A 20,542-nucleotide genomic window follows, 5' to 3' on the forward strand; every position below is an offset into this window, starting at 1 on the left:
GCGTCTCATTCTGCTGCTGTTCTCTCCTTCACAATGCTCACATTCAACCTCCCCAATCTAACCAGATATGTATATCTCAGGGTGAACCATTGGCCATCCCCTTAGAGTTGCAAATTGGAGGATTGGGCCCAAAGAAATCTGAGGAGGTTCAAGAAGGACAAGTGCAGAGTGCTGCACTTAGGACAGAAGAATCCCATGCACCGCTACAGGCTGGGGACCGACTGGCTAGGTAGCAGTTCTGCAGAAAAGGACCTGGGGATACACATACACAGTCCCCGTCCACTCACTGAGTAACAATACAGACAGGTCATCGGCGGGCAGGATTGAACCTGGGGCCTCGAGCTTAGTGCGTGAGCCTCTACCGCATGAGCTACAAGCCATGTAGCCCTTAGCGAAGGCTGTAGAGCAGACTCATTCCTCTCTCTCTAAGTGGTCTCGGTGTCACTAGATGGGACAAAACCCCACACCCAGGGCAGGAGGTGTGTGGGTTACACCTGCACTCTGCAAGCAAACTGTTCTGTGATAGTCACCCCAGAGAGGGATGAGGAGAACGCAGGACAAGGTCCCCTAGTTGTGACGGCCAGCCATGAGGGGGCATTGTATACTATATCCTACTACTGTACCATAAATGTTAATGGGAATACTGTCCTTCCATTCCAGGGAGCTCAACGAGACATTATGTCTTCCTGAGGCAGAACAGAACTGATTCCTTGTTGCCCTATAGGCCTTTGACCAGCTAAACAGCCACAAAGAAGCCACAGCCAGGTGTAAGAACCACAGGTGTAAAACTGTCCGACTGCCAACCCATGAATAGAGGAGGTACAAGCCCCCCTACCCCTCCAAACTCCCCTTCTGCTAGTGTATGAATCTGACCCATGGCCTCTCGGATCTCCCCTGGTGTGTGTGTGTGGGATGGAGCTTCACAGTTCTTCCAATGTGGGCATGTGCCTTAACAGCACAGTCTGCTCCCATACATGTTAACCGTCCCCAGTACATATTCAGAGTCCTTCTCACTCCTCCAGTTTGTAGTCATCTTTGCTCTGTTATTTACATTGCCCTCGTTTCGCTCTGTGTCCCGTCCCCCCTCCCACCCCCGGGCCGAGTAGCACAGCTCTATTCACTGACCCACACTCTCATATGTAGTGTGGAAAGTCTGAGCCCTCACTCCACAGTATGAGGAGCTGACTGCCTGCACGGCACAATAAAGTTAGGAGCCCGCTACGCTCCCCAGCTTCCTTACATCTCACTAATTAATGGCAATGCAAATGAATGAGTAAATGACGAGCAAGAGAGATCTGGTTCTGCATTTACGCTTTAGAACGGTCCCAAGGGCAATACAAGAAAAAGGGAACAGGAGAGCATATGCATCCCAAAAGCATCTCCAAGGTGTGCAGTGCAAGGGGTGATCAGAGAAATCGGAAAAGCAGCTGTCTTCAGCCATCTCATTGTCAGACGTAGTCTAAAGTCACTCAACTCTGGATCTGCTGCAATTCGTGTCCTAACGCGACAGCGGTTTGAAGGAACTGAGGCTGCAACAGGTGTCACTCCCCTTTTATAGCTGCACTCTCAGAACAGGCTCCAACACTGAAGGAAGGGCAAAGTGCCCAAAACAGGCCCTGCTACTAAAAGGTTCCACCATCCTGGCTGCACCCAGTTGACACATCCCAAGAGCAGCAATACGCAGAGTTATGGACCAAGATGTAGGGGCCCTGGTCTAGTAGTCAGAGCAGGAGTCAGGTCTAGTGGGAGGAGCAGGCGTTCAGGTTGGGGAATGAAGCCAAGGGTCAGCACCAGAGTCAACTGCCAGTAACCAGAGCCAGGGGGTCAAGTCAGAGTCAGAACCAAGAAACTAAGCCGAGGGCCAGAGCCGAGATCAGATGCCAAATGCCAGAGCCAAGGGTCAAACAGGAGTCAGGGTCAGAAGTCAGAGGCCAGGGTCAGAGCCAGGACTGGTAGCTGAGGCTTGGAGGTGAGATGTAGGGGCAGGAGGAGATGCAAGGATCAAGCATGGATGGGAACAGGAGTGAAGGCATGAGCCAGGAGCAGAGCAGGAATCAGGAACAGGGCTGGGTGCAGGTCCAACACAGGCAACATAGGAGATCACCCTGTTGCTCAAACTTCCTGTGCCTCCTTCTGACTTAAATAGCAAAGTTGGACCAATTGGTGGAGCCAGACAATCCTCCACTCAGAGCTCCTGTGGGTGGTGCTTTGGCTGGGGCCACAGTCCCAGTAGCTTACAGCCTACCAGGTTTCAGTAGACATTGGCAGCTGTCTGGGGACTCCTAGGCCAGGGTTCAAGACCTGGATACCACACGGAGGACACTCAAAGAAGAATTGCTACAGACTTCCAGCAGAATTGAGCAGCTGGGGCAGCTGGGTCAAAAGGAAGAGAGGATCCTAGTGGGGAAAGGGATTAAAAATAGCTTTTCCATACGCCACAAACCAGAATGGTCCTGGTTCAGGAGACCATGTCTCAAGAGTGGCAGGCCTTAAAAAGACCATTATAAAAGAAAGGCCAGGACTGATTCCTGTGGGACACGAGTGGAAACACACCCTGTTGAAGATGATTCTGTGCTCACGCTTACATTTTGAGACCCAGCAGTTAGCAAGTTTTTAATCCATTTACTGTGCGCCGTGTTCATTTTGTATTGTTCTAGCTCTTTAATGAAAACGTTGTGTGGCACCAAGTCAAATGGGGTACAGAAGTCTAAGTATATTATGTTAACACTATTACCTTTGTCAGCCAAACTTGTTCTCTTGTCAAAAAGATGGGGAAACAGAAGCCTACAGAGACTAGTCCAAAGTCTCCCTGCATGTTGAAGTCAGAGCCAGGATTAGAACTTATGGATGACTGTGAGGAGTGTGGTGGTATGAATACCTCAGTGTGTTAGACTAGATAGAACCAGTGGTGAGCTGGAGCCGGTTCGCACCGGTTCGCTAGAACCGGTTGTTAAATTTAGAAGCCCTTTTAGAACCGGCGCCGACTCCACAGGTGGTCCAGCCCTGGAGCACCCAAGGGGAAAATTTGGTGGGTGCAGAGCACCCACCGGCAGCTCCCCGCCCCGGCCCCAGCTCGCCTCTGCCTCCTTCCCTGAACGTGCTGCCCCCCCCCCCCGCTTCTCCGCCCCCCCCCCCCCCGGCTTCCCGTGAATCAGCTCTTTGTGCGGGAAGCCACGGTGGGCTGAGAAGCAGGCCGCAGCTTCCCGCTCAGGCCCAGGGAGGCGGAGGTGAGCTCTGGTTGGGGGGGCACAAGGAGGGCTGCCCGTGCCGCAGCAGGTAACCCGGGGGGGTGGGGGGCGTGCAGCAGAATCGCTCCCCGCCCCAGCTCATCTCTGCCACACTCGGCCTGAGCGGGAAGCTGCCGCCTGCGTCTCAGCCCTCCCCAGCTTCCCGCATGAACAGCTGATTGGCAGGAAGCCGGGGGGGGGGGCGGAGAAGCAGGGTGGGGTGGCGCATTCAGGGGAGGAGGCGGAGCAGAGGAGAGGTGAGCTGGGGCCGGGCGCAGGGCAGGGAGCTGCCGGTGGGGGCTCTGCACCCACCAAATTTTCCCCGTGGGTGCTCCAGCCCCGGAGCACCCAGGGAGTTGGCACCTAAGGAGCCACTTTTGATGCGATCAGTGGGGGGAGGGGCCGCTCCCCCTGCTCCCCCCCAGCTACGCTCCCCCGCCCCTAGGAGCCAGAGGGACCTGCCGGAGGCTTCCTGGGAGCTGCCCCAGGTAAGCACCGCTGGGACTCCCCACCTCGCCCCCCGGCAGGTGCTTCTGGCTCTTAGGGGTGGGGTGGGCACCCACTACGGTGGCCCACGAGACCCTCCTGCCCAGTTCTGGGGGCAGTCAGGGGACAGGGGAGGGGGGTGGATGCATCAAGGAATGTGGGGGGTTGGATGGGGCAGGAGTCCTGGGGGGCGGCGGTGAGCAACGACCCCCTCGTGGGGTGAGGAGGGAACCCGTTGTTAAGATTTTGGCAGCTCATCACTGGATAGAACATGGCAGTACCTGGTTCCTTGCCCTGTGTTCTGACTGCTAGACTGTGCCTGTCTGCATGCAGCACATAAGGAGTTAATGAAATATCACTCTTCAGGATTAAAGAGCAGCTCATCTTCTCCCACACTATATGTGGACAGTGGGGTCTTCTGAGTGACCCAGTTTTGCCTGGTTTTGCTCCTGTCACAACCCGCTGTCTGGCCAATTCACCAGCATTAGGACCCAGAGGCGGAGACGCAGTCTGAGGGATGAACCCAGTGGGAAGATCATCCTGGTAAACTGGTATAGTTCCTTTGCAGTAAAAGGAGGTACATCCACTTCCACCAGCCGAGGCAGGATAGACAAGAGATACTGAAGTTAGGACAGGCTCCTTCAGACTGAGGGAGGCAAGAAGGTGAAACCCAAAATTCACAGAGGCCCCTCTGTCTGCTTGAGTGCAAGAGAACCAGGAAGAAGGTAAGATGCGATTTCTTTTGTGTTGTGTTTCTTGCATGTTGATTAAGCTGAGACCCGGAAATGTAGGGGAAACACAGTCAGCCAGACAGCCCACTCCTGGATACTTTACAGTACACTATGCTGGTGGTGGGATGCACTATTTCCTCCCTTACGAAATACAGAGTTGATGTGTAAGCAGAGTCAGGATGGGCTCCACCCTGACATCTGGTGGTGAGGTGCGGCAAGTTGTGGAAAAGAACTTCAGGGGCTGATCTCATTTGCATAGGCACACCCACCCCGCCTACAATGAGGCCATAACTTCCCAAATGGTCACTTTGGCTGTTGTGGGATCCCCAGTGTCTTTGTTATTCGGGCGGGAAGAATAAATTGTTATTACCCTGATTATGGGAACTGTGCGTGGAACTGTACTTGGCCTTTTGTTATGATGGAGGGAATCACCATCAACTGAGTAGCACTCGCTAGGCAAGGGACATGGGTTCCAAAACTCTGTGAATGGAGAGAGACTTGAGACAGATATTAGTATTTGGTGGTGTGGGCCCCTTTGTAAAGGCCTGAAGCACCAACTGCACCTCTGTCTCTCTCCACTGTAGAATGTCAGAGCTAATTTTGGGTCTATTAAGAGTCTTGCTACAGGTACCGTGCTGCATTCACTTTGGCCTTATGGTGAACCAGCACTAAGGCTCCCACTACTATGAGCTGAAATTACTGAGAGCTGTGTCAAGTAGCAGGGAGCCGGAAGATCTAGAGTGCAGTGGTGTTGTTCATGGATAGGCTGGTGGAGTGTTCGTGAGACGGCGAGGTGAGCTGTGCAGAGCGGAGCCGTTCGTGAGACGGCGAGCTGAGCAGAGCTGTTTGTGAGATGGCGAGCTGTGCAGAGCGGAGCCCTGTGGAGCAGTCAGCTTCAGGACACGTAAGGTGCCCCTTACCTCTTTCCCCCCCCCCACAGGCACATTTTAGCCAGACTGGGGAGTAACACTATGCAGATGAACTTTTGAACTCTGGGGCTGGACTTTTTGGACTTTGGGTGATTTGTGGATTGCTGGACTCAAGAACCGAGGGAAAGGATGTGGCCCAATTTTCTGGGGTGGGTCTTTGCTCATGGTTTGGTTAATGAACACTAGTTGTGGTGTTTCCCCAAGTTAATGCTGATGTCGTTTACCTCATGTTATTAAAGATTCTCTACTACACAGAGACTCTGTGCTTGCCAGAGGGGAAGTATTGCCTCTTTGAGGCGCCCAGGGGGTGTGTAAGATTTTCCCAGGTCACTGCGTGGGGGCTTGAGCCAGTTTTGCATTTGCTTTGATGAGAGGGAACCCCTGTGTACTGAACCCGGCTGCTATCAACTTGGCCTGGCAGAAGGGTTACAGATGTAAAGGTGCAATCTCAGAATTACAGTTCTGATCTGCTCTAAGTGAAAAGAGACAAGGTTACCTCACCCACCTTGTCTCACTAATATCCTGGGACCAACACAGCTTACAACACTGCAAACAACTACGTGAAAAGACTCTGGGTCAAATCCTTCCATCAGTTACAGGTGAAGTCACCGCATTTCTTCCTGAATTTACCAGTGTGACTAAGAGCACAATTTGTCTCTTTGGCGGAGATTTTCAAGTGAGTTTGGCTGTTTCCGTTTTTGGGCGCCTAACGTGTGACACCTTAAAAGAGTAAGTCTGAATTAACCTACATGCTTTTAATACATACCCCTTATGCTTTGGTCTTGCCTGTGCTATGAATGAAACAGTTACAGAGCACGCCTGTCTGCCGTCAGGTTAGCTGTACCAGGACTAAACACAGTCAGCAGCAAGAGCTGACAAGGACGAGCTGTATTCAGTACCAAACTGATTGAATTAAATTAGGGCAGCTTTGTGTGTGGTGAGCTGTAGCTCACGAAAGCTCATGCTCAAATAAATTGGTTAGTCTCTAAGGTGCCACAAGTACTCCTTTTCTTTTTGCGAATACAGACTAACACGGCTGTTCCTCTGAAACGACTCTTGTCTTTGTTTCAGGTTTAAACCCATGTAACTGCCCACACTGGAGTTTGCACCAGTTTAACGACATTTTTTTAAACTAATTGAAGTTAAAGTTTAATGCAACTTCTGTAGGTAGACAAGCTTTCAGCAAGTGTTACATTTGGGTTTGATGAGAAAGAGCAGAGCTTTTTTGCAGCACTTCCTTGAAAAGAGACAAGATCCTAAGTTGCACAACCAGTTTATTAGGTTAGTAGATAGTTCAGTTTCATGTTCCTTGCAATAGAAACTGATAGCACTTTTCTACATGCAAGCAACATTCATAATAATAATAATAATATCTGGCTCTTACATTGCATTTTTATCCATAGATCTCAAAGCGCTTTCCTAAGGTCATGTAAAGGCAGGAATGAGTTCAATAAATCCTAGCGTCGGCATGAGTTCAAGAAGTAGACTCATTCCTTTCTTGTGCTTTGTGTGTGTGTCTCAGTTTCTTCTGAAATAGTCTTTAAGTGAGAGAGCAAAGTGTTACAATATTTAATTCTGCAGATGAGAGTGGGAACTCCTGGCATGCAGATGGCCTTCTGTGCTAGTCATGTTCTCCCATTCATGAAAACGCAGGAAAAAAATAGTCTCCCCCATTTACTGTCGCTTTTCCACTTTGGTTAGTTACAGAATAGTCTTGCAGTATTGTGGCAGAAGGATACCTGAAGTAAACAATTCACCCCACTTAGCAAAACACTTTCTGTTTCCATTTCAGGGAACAGGAAACTGTAGTCTCTAATCAAAAATAGTCACAGGGAAAAGCACCAAGGCAGAAAACAATCAGTCCAACTAGTACATGCAGTGAGGATATGAGATCTCTGATCTCACTTCACCACTTGGAGTATCCGGCCATCCCAACCTCATGCTTAAAAAATAAAAACTTTCTACACCATCATGTGTTTCCTATATATCTTTGTATAATGCTTTTATGCATAACATCACAGTTCTGTATTTTCAGTATAACGTTGAATTAATTTGTATCTATTTTTAACAGTAGGAAGCATTATAACACGTTGATACTGTATTTGTTGTGCTGGGGTTTAAAATGTACATCTTTTGTAAAGTAGATTAAAGCTGTCTCACAACAGAGCTATGACATAAGGTACCAGAAATGCATATTTGACTGTTGCTAAACTCTTTATCCTTTTACTTCTGAAACAGATGGACAAACTCTCCAGTGAAGAGTTTTTCATGTTCTTGTTTCCCTTTTTTTGAACCCCCTCTTAACAGAGCAATAACCTTTTTGAGATGGTGACCAGTAGTGGGGGAATGTTACATTTAACCAACCTTAATCCCTTTTAAATGACATTTTTATTCAATTAATGGAGTAAGACAGGGCTGTGTCAACAGCTCAGATCACTCTTAGGGGATGTCTACATTACAGAGACTATACCGGTATAACCAGTAGCCTACTGCTTTTACCCTGAGAGAAGGGGTTTTCCTGTGGGTGTAGGAACACCACTTCTCTGAGCAGCAGTAGCTACGTCAATGACACAGCTAGGTCTGTGCTCGGGTTAGGTTGGCATAGGTATGTCGCTCAGGGGAGTGGATTTTTCACACCCCTGACAGATGTAGCTATGTTGACCTAACTTGTAGATCAGGCCTTTAAGTGGGGCCAGTGTAACCTCAGCTGAAACTCAACCAATCATCACAGTTGCTCTCCAGCTAATTTGCATGCTGCACTTCTAATGGTTCAGATGACTGGATGCATGCGTCCAGAATTCTTATTGGTGGATTACTTGGCCCCAACTGGGAACATGTGGTAAGGATTTTATCTTGAACCACATCTAGCGTGTTAAGTTTTAGCACTAGAAAGTGTTTTATCATTATTTCTCTTGTAACCATTTCTGACTTTAACTACAAAAAGAGAGATTTTAAGTGAGTACAAGGAATTAAATAAACTTTTTGTATTCTTTAATCAAACTAATTCAGTGTTTGTGTTTAAACTGAAATGTTGGGTAACGCCAATTAAAGTAGCAATCTGTTGTATATTGGCCCCCGTACCGGGGCAACAGACCTATAATATCTGACCTGTCCAATGCAGAACACACGCTTTTGGGAGAATTCAGGACTGGCGTGTGTTGGGATCACCCTGCAGGTAGTAACCAAGGCTGCTGGAAGCCAGAGCGTGGCTGGTGTTGCTGCTGACAGGCTGTTGGGGTCAGAGTTGCTAGACCAGGGCTGTAGCTATATACAGACACTCACGGTGTGACCTGCATGCTGGTAGGCTGGTTGTGAGCGACCCAAGTTGGGAGCTACAGCAGCAAAGCATTGTGAGGCACCCACGGTTGAAAGGCAAGTTGTGACAGAACCCCTCACTGGTCCGGATTGCACCCTAGAATGCAACCCCTGGGTCTCCCACAAAAGCACCCCACTCAGTGCACGCTACTCAGGACAAATATGGCAGAGCCATTGGTACTGTCTCTTGTGTGAGAGGATGGACGTATAACCCACATCCACTCTGTGTGGTGCTCTTTCCCCTGCTGGTGGTGCCTACAGCCTTGGCTAACTGAATTGAATTTTTTGCTCAGGGAGTAGAGGCTCATGCTTTAAGATCCAGAGGCCTCAGGTTCAATCCCCTCTGCCAACAACCCACCCAAGGGGCATTACACATGGTCTTCAGTTCTCCCGCTGCCCCTACCTATCGTTTTAATATAATGCTTTAAGAGAGACTTATCCTTTTGCTTGTTTCAGGAACAGGATGGCCCTGAAAGAGGAGCACCCGTCTGTTGATCTCAACACTAACTATGCTGATGTGGTTGTGAAAGTTGAAAAAGTAACTTTTGGCGAGAAAACACGAAACAAAATGCACAACACCAAACTGAAAAGGAAACAAAATGGTAAAATCTCCCAAGCAGCGTGTGCATTGTTGAACTCCGGAGGCGGCTTGGTAGAGGCGGAGATTGAGAACGAATGCTACAGTTACACAAAGGATGGGCTTGGGCAGGATATAGGACAATCCCTTACGGAACTCATTTCATCTAAAAAGTTTGAAAACTATTTTGAATATATGCAGCAGAACAACAAGTTATTCATTTTTGTGAAGTCTTGGAGCAGTGAAGTTTTGCCTTCACCACGGATTTGCAGCATAAGAACAGGCTTGTACCAAAGATCTGGCACTTCTGCTGAGAGAACGAATTCTGGCATGGCTGCAGAATTTCTTGAAATGAAGAAAGCTTGTGACAGGAGAGAATCTGATGAGACAAAGCAAAGAGCTGAGACATCTGTTCTTCCTGAACACTGGTCAATACATGACTCTGCTGAAGATATTTTTAATGCAGACCACCTCACCTATGGTGAGAAACTGAATTTCACTGAGTCGACCCATGTGGAATTTAAAGAGTTCTCTTCAAAGAACATCTTGAAACACATTGAAGACAACTTGCCACATTATATCTCTGCTTTTGCAAACACACAAGGGGGATATTTGTTTATTGGAGTGGATGACGGTAGGAAAGTGGTTGGATGTAGCAAAGAAAATGTTAAAACCAATGAATTATGCAGAGTAATAGAATATGTCAGCAAGAAGTTGCCTATCTCACATATCTGTAATTCTCAGGCAAAACTGAATGTTGCCCATAAAATCCTGCCTGTGTGGGATAATGATGGGAACTTGCGTGGCTATCTATGTGCTGTGAAAATCAAACCCTTTTGTGGCGCTGTGTTTTCGGATAACCCTGACTCATGGATTTTGAAGAGTGACCGCATTGAGAGACTGATGACCGAAGACTGGACAGCTATGATGGTGGCAACCGATCCAGGTCAAATGATTAAAAATATAAACTTTAACAGTTTATTTTCCCATATTAACCTAAACTTCAGTGTTTCTAGCTTGGTAGCATGACTGGCAACTTGACAAATGAAGTGGTTCGAAAACTTAAAGTCACTGGTGTCCCACAATACTTTTCTTAAAGGGACACTGTCAACTTAGAAATCACTTATAACAATGTGAGATGAAAAAAAATCTGACATAAGTTATAACATATGGCCAAAAGTATTATATGTCTAAACAATTGGAGGGGAAAATATTTTCTCTTTGTTCGGTTCATTTACTCTAGGACAACACTGTGTCTACAGCCCAGCCAGTTTCTCCTGTTTGCAGAGATGTTTCACACAGCAAAGGGGGAGGGAGAAGCATTTAAGCCCTGATTTTGTCACCCTCCATCACACTGTGTTGTGCCTTGTGTCACAGGGTGAGGTGGGCCGTGCAGAGGACCCCAGCCATCACCTGTGCTAGTGTTTACTGCTAGATCAGGTGAATGCAAGCAGTAGCAAGGCCTACTGGGATGAGAGAAGCAGGACAGAATAGAGAGAGCTGAGGAGACCAGTAGCTACAGGAAGCACTACAGAGGCCAGGACCTGGCAATGGAGAATGGAGCCCAGGAGGGGCTTGGCAGATGACTGCTGGAAGAAGATGGGAAGAATCACAGTATTCAGTTAACCCTCCCCCCTTTGCCTTAATGACACTCATCCCTAGGTGACTAGGATTACATCCCGCGGTGACTAGGATTATATCACTTTCTTCCGATTGACGGTTGTGACTCACTTTGGATCAAACCTGTCCTTCATCACCCTAGGACCACTTACTGTTTGTTACTCTGAGTGGAGGTTACAGAAATCTTTGGTTTTCATTATTATTTCTTAGCAGTTCTAGGAGCAAACAAAAATGGAGGTTGTCCCAAGCTCTCATTGTCCTTGATGTTTAGGGGAAAAAACCACAATTAAATACAAAATCAAACCCTCACCTCAACTGCACTATACATGGCAGGAAATAATTAAAAACCTTTTATAGCACAGCAGAAATGAGAGAAAAAATACTCCATCCTCTTCAAATATTGCCCCTTAAGAAATATCTCCCTCCTAAATTCCCCATGAACAGATGAGCCTTTCTGCTTATCATGAAGATCAAGAAAGGGATGTGTGAGGGGTGAGTTCTCAAATGGAGGAGCCCGCAAGGAGAATGCCCTGCCAGCCTCCTGCTCTCTCTGATATCCTGAGAGCTCAGGAGCCTCCGCCAATCTCAGTTGTGGTGGTATGGCCTGAGTTGAGAAGTGTCTCTCAATCTGGGAGGTCCCAGGCCATTAGAACTTTACAGGTCAAAACCTACACCTTAAATTCCACTCAAAAACCCACAGACAGCAAGAGCAGATGACAAGGCCCTGGTGTGATATGCTCAACAGCGAGATGCCCCATTGAACAAGAATATTGTAACACTTGGCGTTGTCCTCGGTTTCTGCATTAATTTAAGATGCAGTCCTGTGTACTGCACTTTGTAGACACCTAGTCTAAAGTGACAAAAGCAGGAATCATGGTAGCAAGCTTCACATCCAACCTCCTGGTTAGATGCGAGCAGAGGAAGCCATTTTGGCTAACACTGAAAGAGAACCCTCCAGTACTAACTGGGAATCTAACCAGACTCCCAAGTAGCAAACAAGAGTAGCAAATAGTGGATAAACAGCCTCAGTGAGGTTATGTCTTCGCTGACAAAACAGGTGTGTTTTTACACCGAGACAGGTAACTCAAGATGGCTCTCGATGTGAAATTCTAGTGGAGACAAGGCAGGGATAGTTTTTACATTAAAGTAGTCAACATCACTAATTTTTTGTCACGAAGATGGCCTAAAAGGGCAGACACAGTCTTCATCAAAACGTACCGCATCATCTGAATTGGCAGAGACAGTAACAGAAAGTTGAGTGTCATCTGCATACAGAAGACATCATAACCCATGTTCCTCCTTAACCCTGCCAGGGGAGGCCCTCATCCTGAATCAAATCGCAAATGGTGAAAACATTATTGATCACTGGCCTTTTCTTCATCAGTGTGAACCAAAGATCAAGCTCTTTCTCTCCCAATTTCAACCTCCTTATGAAATAATTACAGACAAAACCAATGGGACAATCAAATATCTTGGTCCTGATTTATACCTTCTCCTTACTTTTCCTACCTTGCCTCCTTCATGCTTGGCCCTTGCAATCAACTCCCAACTTCAGGGTCTCCATATCTCCAGTATGCAAAAGAATGAATTCTTCTACTCTTTCAGCCACCGTAAGGTAGCCATAAAGTAAGGGACACTGCTGCAGCAGCTGGGTACCCAGATAAGGGCCTTCAGTTAAAGTAATTAATCTCATTTCATTTTGAGTGAAATGAATGCAAATGCGAAACCCACAGCAATTCTGAGAGCAGTTCAGGGCATGCTCATTAAAAATCCTTATGGTGGTGCTGGGGTGAAATAAGTATATTAATATTAAATTTTAATTTACTTTTCAAGAGATTTCAAATCCAGTTAATGTCTTGAAGACTGAGCTGAGTGTGTCATGTGGACCTCCACTCACTAAAACGGTGTATTCCAACCCAGGCATCACATGTCTTCGTGATCTGCAAAAATCTCTATTTTCAGGTATGTCTTTTTGGTTTTTATTAGTTTATTTCTGGTTTCTGTACATTGACAGACATGTTTGAAGGCATTTGGTTTACAAATAACATTAGAGTGGAATAAGAAGTGATGTTCTATGCACGCACAATACTGGCTTTTGAAGAATTAAGGACTGAAGCCACTAGCAATATCGTATGAACTGGTGAAAAACAGACCAACCTTGACCTCTCCGAATCCTCCTTACCTCTCTGGCCAACCCTCCCTCACCATGGTTAATTTATTTGAATGTGTGATCTATGTGATATTCAATTCTTATTTCAATGTTTTTCACATAAGAGAATGTGCAGGTGCTATATAATTACTATAAGTCAAATGGGTGTCCTTGTAGGTGTCTTTTATACTTAAGTGTGAATTTCCTGGGGTCTTTGGGGTCTCAGACATTTAATATTGAATTTAGTTTTGGTCTGCTGGATTTCCTTAATATTTGTTTTATATTTCACTTTTTGATGTCATTATACAGCTGGTGGAGGTGTATGAAATGATAATGCTGTTTCCAAATTTAGGCTTTTTTTGAGTAACGAATCATTCCAGAACCTTTCCTGATTTTCGTGAACATGTTCAATTGTTGTAACTATTAAGATGAATAAATTTCAGACTGTGGATTGTTCCTAATCTGTTCCTGTCAACTATTCATTGTTCATTCTTCACGATGTGTGATTGAACACCTAAGCCACATCTGCTCCCTGACTGGATGACTGAACCATTTTAAACAGGGCACTAGGTAATAAGAAGTAATGAACTTCTGCTATAAGTTTGCAAATGAAGTATGATTTTGCTGAACGCTTGTGAGAAATTTGGGATGTTCTAGTTATCCAGTGACGAAGCAACTCACCCAAGGCCTCTCAGTGAATCAGTGGCAGAGGAAGGATTAAATTCAAGGGCCTCTTGACTCCCATCCTTGTCCTCCCTCCTTCAGGCTGCCAGAGGATTTGAGCATCGTGCACTGCCGCTGAGTTCAGCTACACTTGTGAGAGCTCAGCACTTTAGGTGTCTCAAACTGAGCACCCAGAAAATGAACACACAGTGACCACCGGTGAAAAATTTCATTCCACGCACCTTTGTCCAGCCTCTCTCAGAGTCGCTGGATCTCCATCATGGGTCTGTCATTTCTCTCCCTCATCCAGGGTATGACAGCACTGTCACCTAGTGGTTTCTCACACTAGGGGCTCTTGTTGTGCCTTTTCCAGAACTGCAGCCCTAGGGCCCTAGACACTGAAGCAGTCCTCTGGTCTGTCCCCAAATTATCCCCACTTCTTTCCCCTCAAGGGCTACTGTTTAGGTTCCGCCCTGCCCAGGGTACGCAAGGAAAACTGTGTTACCAAAAGTTACATGCTACATGTGTAAAAAGGTGTTACTTTAAACTAGGAGGTTGTGAATTTGCATGGTTTGGTTAATTAGAGCCTGTAAAGGGGCACTCACCTCTTGAGTGCCTCCTAGCAGCTGGGTGCAGTGCTGCAGTCCTTTTCTCACCTCGGTGCCCCCTGCCAGCCAACCTTAGCAGGTTTTCCATGGCTAGGCCCTCCAGCCAAGTCACAAAGTCTAAATGAATCCCTTCTGGGGTATTAAAGAGTCCTTGCTAGGGTCTTTGGCCCATGCTCTGAGCCCTGCAAATTCAGCCCTTTCGGCTCTCAAATAAGGCCTGCCCCTTTGTGGGGTTTATGCCTCTTCACCTGTGGTAGATACGGAACCAGCTACTCCAGGTTCCAACCCAGGGATCCTATACACAGTAGCCATGTACTCAATCCTTTACTGCAGTTTCCCTGAGCCTCTTCCTACCATTCCTTTATCTCCAGCTGTATCTCAGGACCAATGTCTTCAGGTCTTTCTCTGATCCCACCCCCATGTAAGCCTAGCCAGCCATAACTAATTGCCTAGCTCCTTTGTCCAGAGAGGAGCACCCTTCCACATACCTCTGGTCCCAGCTTGGAGCTGAACTGCTAAGGCAGGTGGCTCCTTTTATCTGGGCCAGCAGGGCCCTTATTGGCTGTTCCTAGCCCCTCTAGTCCCAGGTCTCTGTGGTTTCCAGAACAGCTGCTCTGGAGAGTCCTCTCTAGGCAAGCTGGAGGACTCACCTTCGCTGCTTTTCCCCTCTCACCTTGCTGCTTGTTGGGGTGGGGTGTAGTAGGACCATGGCGCCCCCAGCAGGAGGCTGCAAAGGTCGAATACACCCCATCACAGAGCCACACAAAATAATCCCTGACGAGGCATCTGGGGAGTCGCTGCAGATACAGAGATTGTGGGGTGTGTTCTGTAGCTTGTTCAGTAGCATGCAAGACTGAAGTAAGATAGTGAGTCTTTCCTCTCAGCTATAAGGGAGACTTTTATAAGGACTGAGGGGGCACTCACTGGTGCTCCCATGAAGCTAGAAGATGAGTGAAGCTGACAAAACCATCGATTTGGAGAGAAAGGGGTACCCAGCCTCAGGAGACAGTAGACCAGCTTCCCATTTCCAGGAAACATTTCAGGTGAAATGCTTGTAGAATGCAAAAGTGCCTAAAAAAGTTTTGGCTCCCATCCTAACCACTCACCATAGTAAAGTTAAGCAAATGCATCATAATACCTAATTCTTATATAGTGCTTTTCATCAGTAGATTTCAAAGTGTGTGCATCAGAGTTTGCAGTATCAGGGCCTTTATTTGTAAGCTCAGTGGAGCCCTCTGAATAAGAAAACAGATTCCTGAATACATAGCCCAAGTTCAGTCTGCTACTATTTGTGAAGTCTTACTACTTATTCGCTGAAAATATTACCAAATTTCAACATTCACAGATTTTTGCACGCACGACAATTTTTCTGAACATTCATGCTGGTTAGGCATTATTATTTATTCCCCTGTTTGAAAAGTTTCTGTCTTGCTGTCAGGGAGCAGAATCATTACTGTGTGACCAGTACATCACGAATAGCAAACAGGAAAAGCAAAGCGTTTGTGAACAATCGGCAGTCTGAAAATTATTCATCACTTAATTCAAATATTCCGCAAGTCCCTGGGGATGACAAATGCATTTGCAGAAATCAAGACAGCTTTGTGAATGATTTGACACCTAAAAATGGGCTAACGGCCCAATCCTGCAAAACTGTATGCAAGGGAGTAACTCTGTTTCTTTTATAAAAAGTAATTATTAACAGCTCCTAATTCAGCTTTAGAAAAGGAGTTAAGTGTTAAGAGAGTAGTTAGGAAAAGTGGCAGAAACAGCAGCTCAGAACTTTGGTGAAGATGGGACAGTTAAAAACTTTTTGCAAGTGGCCCCTCCTTTGGCAGTGTGAGCAGAGGTGCCTAGGAATTAGTGGCCCATGGAGACTGAGCTCCCCTCTCATCCCTATGGGGGTCCCTACAGAGTATAGCTGAGACTCACTGGTGGATGATTATGGGCAGGGGCTTGGGGCCGTGGGTCACAGGAAAGCCCATTTGCCATTGCTCAGGCTGTACGGGTTCTGTGCATAAGGGACTTCAGCCGTCAGGATTGCCAATCCAACATTTTTACCATCAGGTTTCAGAGTAGCAGCCGTGTTAGTCTGTATCCGCAAAAAGAAAAGGAGGACTTGTGGCACCTTAGAGACTAACCAGTTTAACAAATTTGTTAGTCTCTAAGGTGCCACAAGTCCTCCTTTTATTTTTACCATCAATACCTTCAGTTGGAACAACTTTTCAAACTGTACTGCAGTGTCTTAATAAAAGGAAGAAGAAAAGAAAATGGACATAAAATTTGTTAATATTTTTCTAATTCTCTCAATTTCTAGTAATTTCTAATGGGATAACATACACACCAGAAAACCTCACCAAAGAGCTGTTCTCAAAGTATCCAGGGCTGGAGAATTTAATGAACGAGCAAATGGAAGAGCTGCAGGCATCTCAGGGACTACTGATATTTTCAAGGAGCTGGGCTGTAGATATCGGATTGCCAGAGAATCAGCAAGTTGTCTGTGATGCTCTCTTAATAGCTGCAGGCAAACACCCAACGCTGTACACTGTGACTCAGAAGGACTGTTCTGCGAATATGTTTGAATATGCAAGACAAACTGCTTGTGCATTGAAACAGAAACTGGTAAATGTTGGGGGATACACTCAGAGAGTGTGTGTGATTCCCCATCTCCTACAGCTTGGAACCAATGAAGAAGGAAATACAGAGTTGGATTTGCAAGTTAAGTACCCTGGTAGCTACAATGTATCCCACAAGGACATGCCAAAATTACTGGACTCACTTGTGATAATCTTACTGGGTTTTAGGTCCTTTTTAAGTGACAGCCTTGGTTGTGAGTTTTTCAATCTCCTCACTGTTAAACAATATGAGTTACTAAGAACAGATTTCCATAAGATCAAGAAGCAATTTATTTATGGCCTGCCAGGAAATGGGAAAACGACAGTGGCCCTGAAAATCATAGAGAAGATAAAAAATGTGTCTCATTGCAAGTCTGAAGATATTCTCTACCTATGTGAGAACCAGCCACTGAGTGAATTTGTGAGGTGAGCAATTTATATGTAAGTCAACATTGTGCCCAAATGTATCTAAAATGGGGGGGAGGGAGAGGAAAATCAATACCCAAAAATCTTTTACAAGCTGTAGAAAGACCTTCCTGCTCTCAGGCCTTGTCTACAGTATGAACAAACAGACTCCTAATTCCCCAGCAGTGTAGCTCCACACAAGGTCACAGTAGATGACACAGTGGTAGACATGCCTGCACCCTGTCTACATTAACAGTTCCTATTATTGCTACAGCCAGTGGAGAATTATCAGTCTGAAGTTTGCCAGTGTAGGCACAGCTTGAAATGATGCCACAGATGAGCTAGTCGTTTTCATGTTACAGAACAATCTGGACAGGTATAATGGCATTTGGAATGGCTTTCTCCACAAACCACCTTAAACCGTTTTGGGTCAGATTAACCCCTCCGCTAGTACAGGGAGGTGCAAATGCACCTCCAGAAGCCAGCTAACCCCCTGCACCCTAGAGGAGATTCCTCTCTAGAGGATGGCAAATAGTGTTTGTATTGCTGTCTTCCCTGGGGGTAAACTGCGGGAGGGCAGCTTTGGTATCTGCTGGATGCTGTATACAAACCTGGCTGGCAGAGGCTGTAGCTGAGATGAGCTGGAACCAGCGCACACCTTCCTGCTCTTACACAGCCCTCCGTGGCCAGCACCACCCATTCTTCAGGCTTCTGAGCTCGCCAGTGTAGGAGAGGTTGCAGTCCCCTTTGGGGCAAGTCCAGGACAAAATTACATACAGCTGCACCAGTGCTCACAATGCTGTGAATTCTAGCACGGACTAGGCTCAGGTACTTGGGTGCTGTGGTGGGATCATCACAGGGAGCCACTGTTTCTTCATGGGCCCTTTGCATTCCCTGGCACCAACTCATCCTGGCCTGGTCTTTCAAAAGTCTTTCAAAATCAAAATTACTTTAGACTCAGACCATGATAACAGAAGTCCTCCCAGTGTTCCTTCTGGATGGAGTGGGTTTTTTGCTCCTCTTCTATAGCCTGAGAACAAGTCACACATTTCCATGCTGTCTTCCACATCCATCAGAACAATATCCTCGGGAGTGGCTCACCAAAGGGGTCCGGAATGCCACCCAGATATTCGACATCATGGCACAAGAGATGGAGAAGATTGTAAGACATCAACAAATAGATATTCCTCATCAGCGGTTAAGAATGTTGTTGGATGAAGCTGAATGTGCCCATCCCCTGCCAGGTGTTTCTAAGGTAGAAAGAAACTTGGAGGAGGATGAAATAGTAACATATGTGGTTGAAAACTGTCTCCAATATTTCTCAAAATGGTTACTCTGGGAAAGACATTGCTATCCTGTGCAGCACAGTGAAAGAGAAGGATAAATATCGTCACGTGCTACAGCCCAAAATGGAAAATGAGATGAAGAATTTCAAGCTGGATGCAGATTTCACAATGGCAGATTTCACAATGCTGGGACATGGCATTGTTCTTGACAGCATCCGTCGCTTTTCTGGCCTGGAAAGGAGCATCATATTCAGTATCAAACCAGTCCCTACACAGGAGGAGATTTCGAACAATCTTTTACTCTGTGTGGTATCTAGAGCTAATTTACAACTTCATTTGTTGTATGGAAGAGTGCAAAGTACGAAAAAGCTGACGGTGGTGCACTCACAAACTGATTGAACGTGAGGTCTGTAACTGCTGTCTGGAGTGCCTGTCCTCCACTTCTGTTGTTGACTCTCTCCAGTTTAGTTTCTGCCCTCTGCACTCCTCTAAAGTCTCTAATGTACTCTTTGTGGCCAAATCTCAGGGTATGTGCTCCATCCTTAACCTCCTTGTCCTGTTGGCAGCTTTTGACACTGTTGACCACTCCCTCCTTCTTGAAATGTTGTCCTCAGCTGGCTTTTGTGGTTCTGTCCTTTTGTGGTTCTTCTCCCATCTCTTTGATTGCTCTTTAAGCGCTGTGTTTGATGGGCCATCATCCTCCCCTTTTCTGAGAGTGTCCTCTTCACAGCTCCTCCTCCTTTTCCCCTCCTCCTCTACATCTCCACCCTAACTCTAGGTAGTCTTATCTGCAAGCATGGCTTGGATTACTCTCCTGGGCTAATGACTCAAAAAATCTACCTGTCATTGCCAACCAGAATTTGTAGAGCATGTGAGAAAAAATGTAAACCTCTGTTTATGGTGTGTCCCAAATATTCAAAAGCACCAGTGAAAAAATACCACTCCAGACACCCTGAAGAGTGTGTGTGTGTGTGGTGCACACGTGCGTGTGTGTACATATCAATATATACAAGATAAGTATCTTGTTAAAGAAAAAACACACTTCAATAAAATACTCAAGTTCCCTGACTGCAAATTGAATTAGTAAAAGAAAACCCAAACCAATTAAATCAACAAGCTCTAGAATTCTGAGCAATCCTCATTCACTGTGCATCCCACTCAGCTGCTATACACTCAGTACAAAAAAAGAAAAGGAGGACTTGTGGCACCTTAGAGACTAACCAATTTATTTGAGCATGAGCTTTCGTGAGCTACAGCTCACTTCATCCGATGCATCATCGGATATAGCTCACGAAAGCTTATGCTCAAATAAATTGGTTAGTCTCTAAGATGCCACAAGTCCTCCTTTTCTTTTTGCGGATACAGACTAACACGGCTGCTACTCTGAAACCACTCATTACAAACTCGCTTGCACAGAAATAAAAACTGATGTGGTAGCACAAATCTGTCCATCCTGAGCCGCATACATTGTACATATATCCACAGTGGTGGTTAGGTATGTAATGCTTTAAGTTCCAGGGCACAAACATAATATCAATCATCAATCTATCTGAAAACTGTTGAATCATTATGATAGTACAAAGGGAACAGAATGGTAATTAGATGCTAACTACATTGTTACTTCTCTCTCTGAACTTTAAATTAAATAACCTGGTGATTACTTTAATTTAAAAAATTGCCTTTTGTGTGGATTGTCATATTGTGATAGTGTAGATCGCTTGCTCTGACTCATTGCAATCTGATTTCTTATTTTTATTTTGTGAATTGCTGTATTACTGATTGTAGCAAGGAGGAATAATACTAAAAAAAGATTGTAGAATTATATGTGGCAAATACTTTAACATCTTATCGTTATTACTATACAATTTGTTTTCTGCAATAACTAATTTGAATATATATATTTTTAATTTAGAGCACTGTGAGGCAGTATAGAG

The 20,542-nt window shown here is 45.9% G+C and overlaps 1 protein-coding gene across 1 annotated transcript; it reads left to right on the forward strand.

Moving 5' to 3' along the window:
* Positions 1-9,148: 9,148 nt before the first annotated feature.
* Positions 9,149-19,007, forward strand: LOC140899852 (schlafen family member 8-like). The gene is given in 5 exon segments (XM_073316019.1): positions 9,149-10,211; positions 12,719-12,847; positions 16,620-17,343; positions 18,352-18,643; positions 18,645-19,007. Coding segments are annotated over 5 exon segments (2,568 nt in total). The 5' UTR covers positions 9,149-9,151.
* The last annotated feature ends 1,535 nt before the right edge of the window (positions 19,008-20,542 follow it).

The sequence above is a fragment of the Lepidochelys kempii genome, chromosome 17 (genome assembly GCF_965140285.1).
Source record: "Lepidochelys kempii isolate rLepKem1 chromosome 17, rLepKem1.hap1, whole genome shotgun sequence".
NCBI classification, from domain to species: Eukaryota; Metazoa; Chordata; order Testudines; family Cheloniidae; genus Lepidochelys; species Lepidochelys kempii.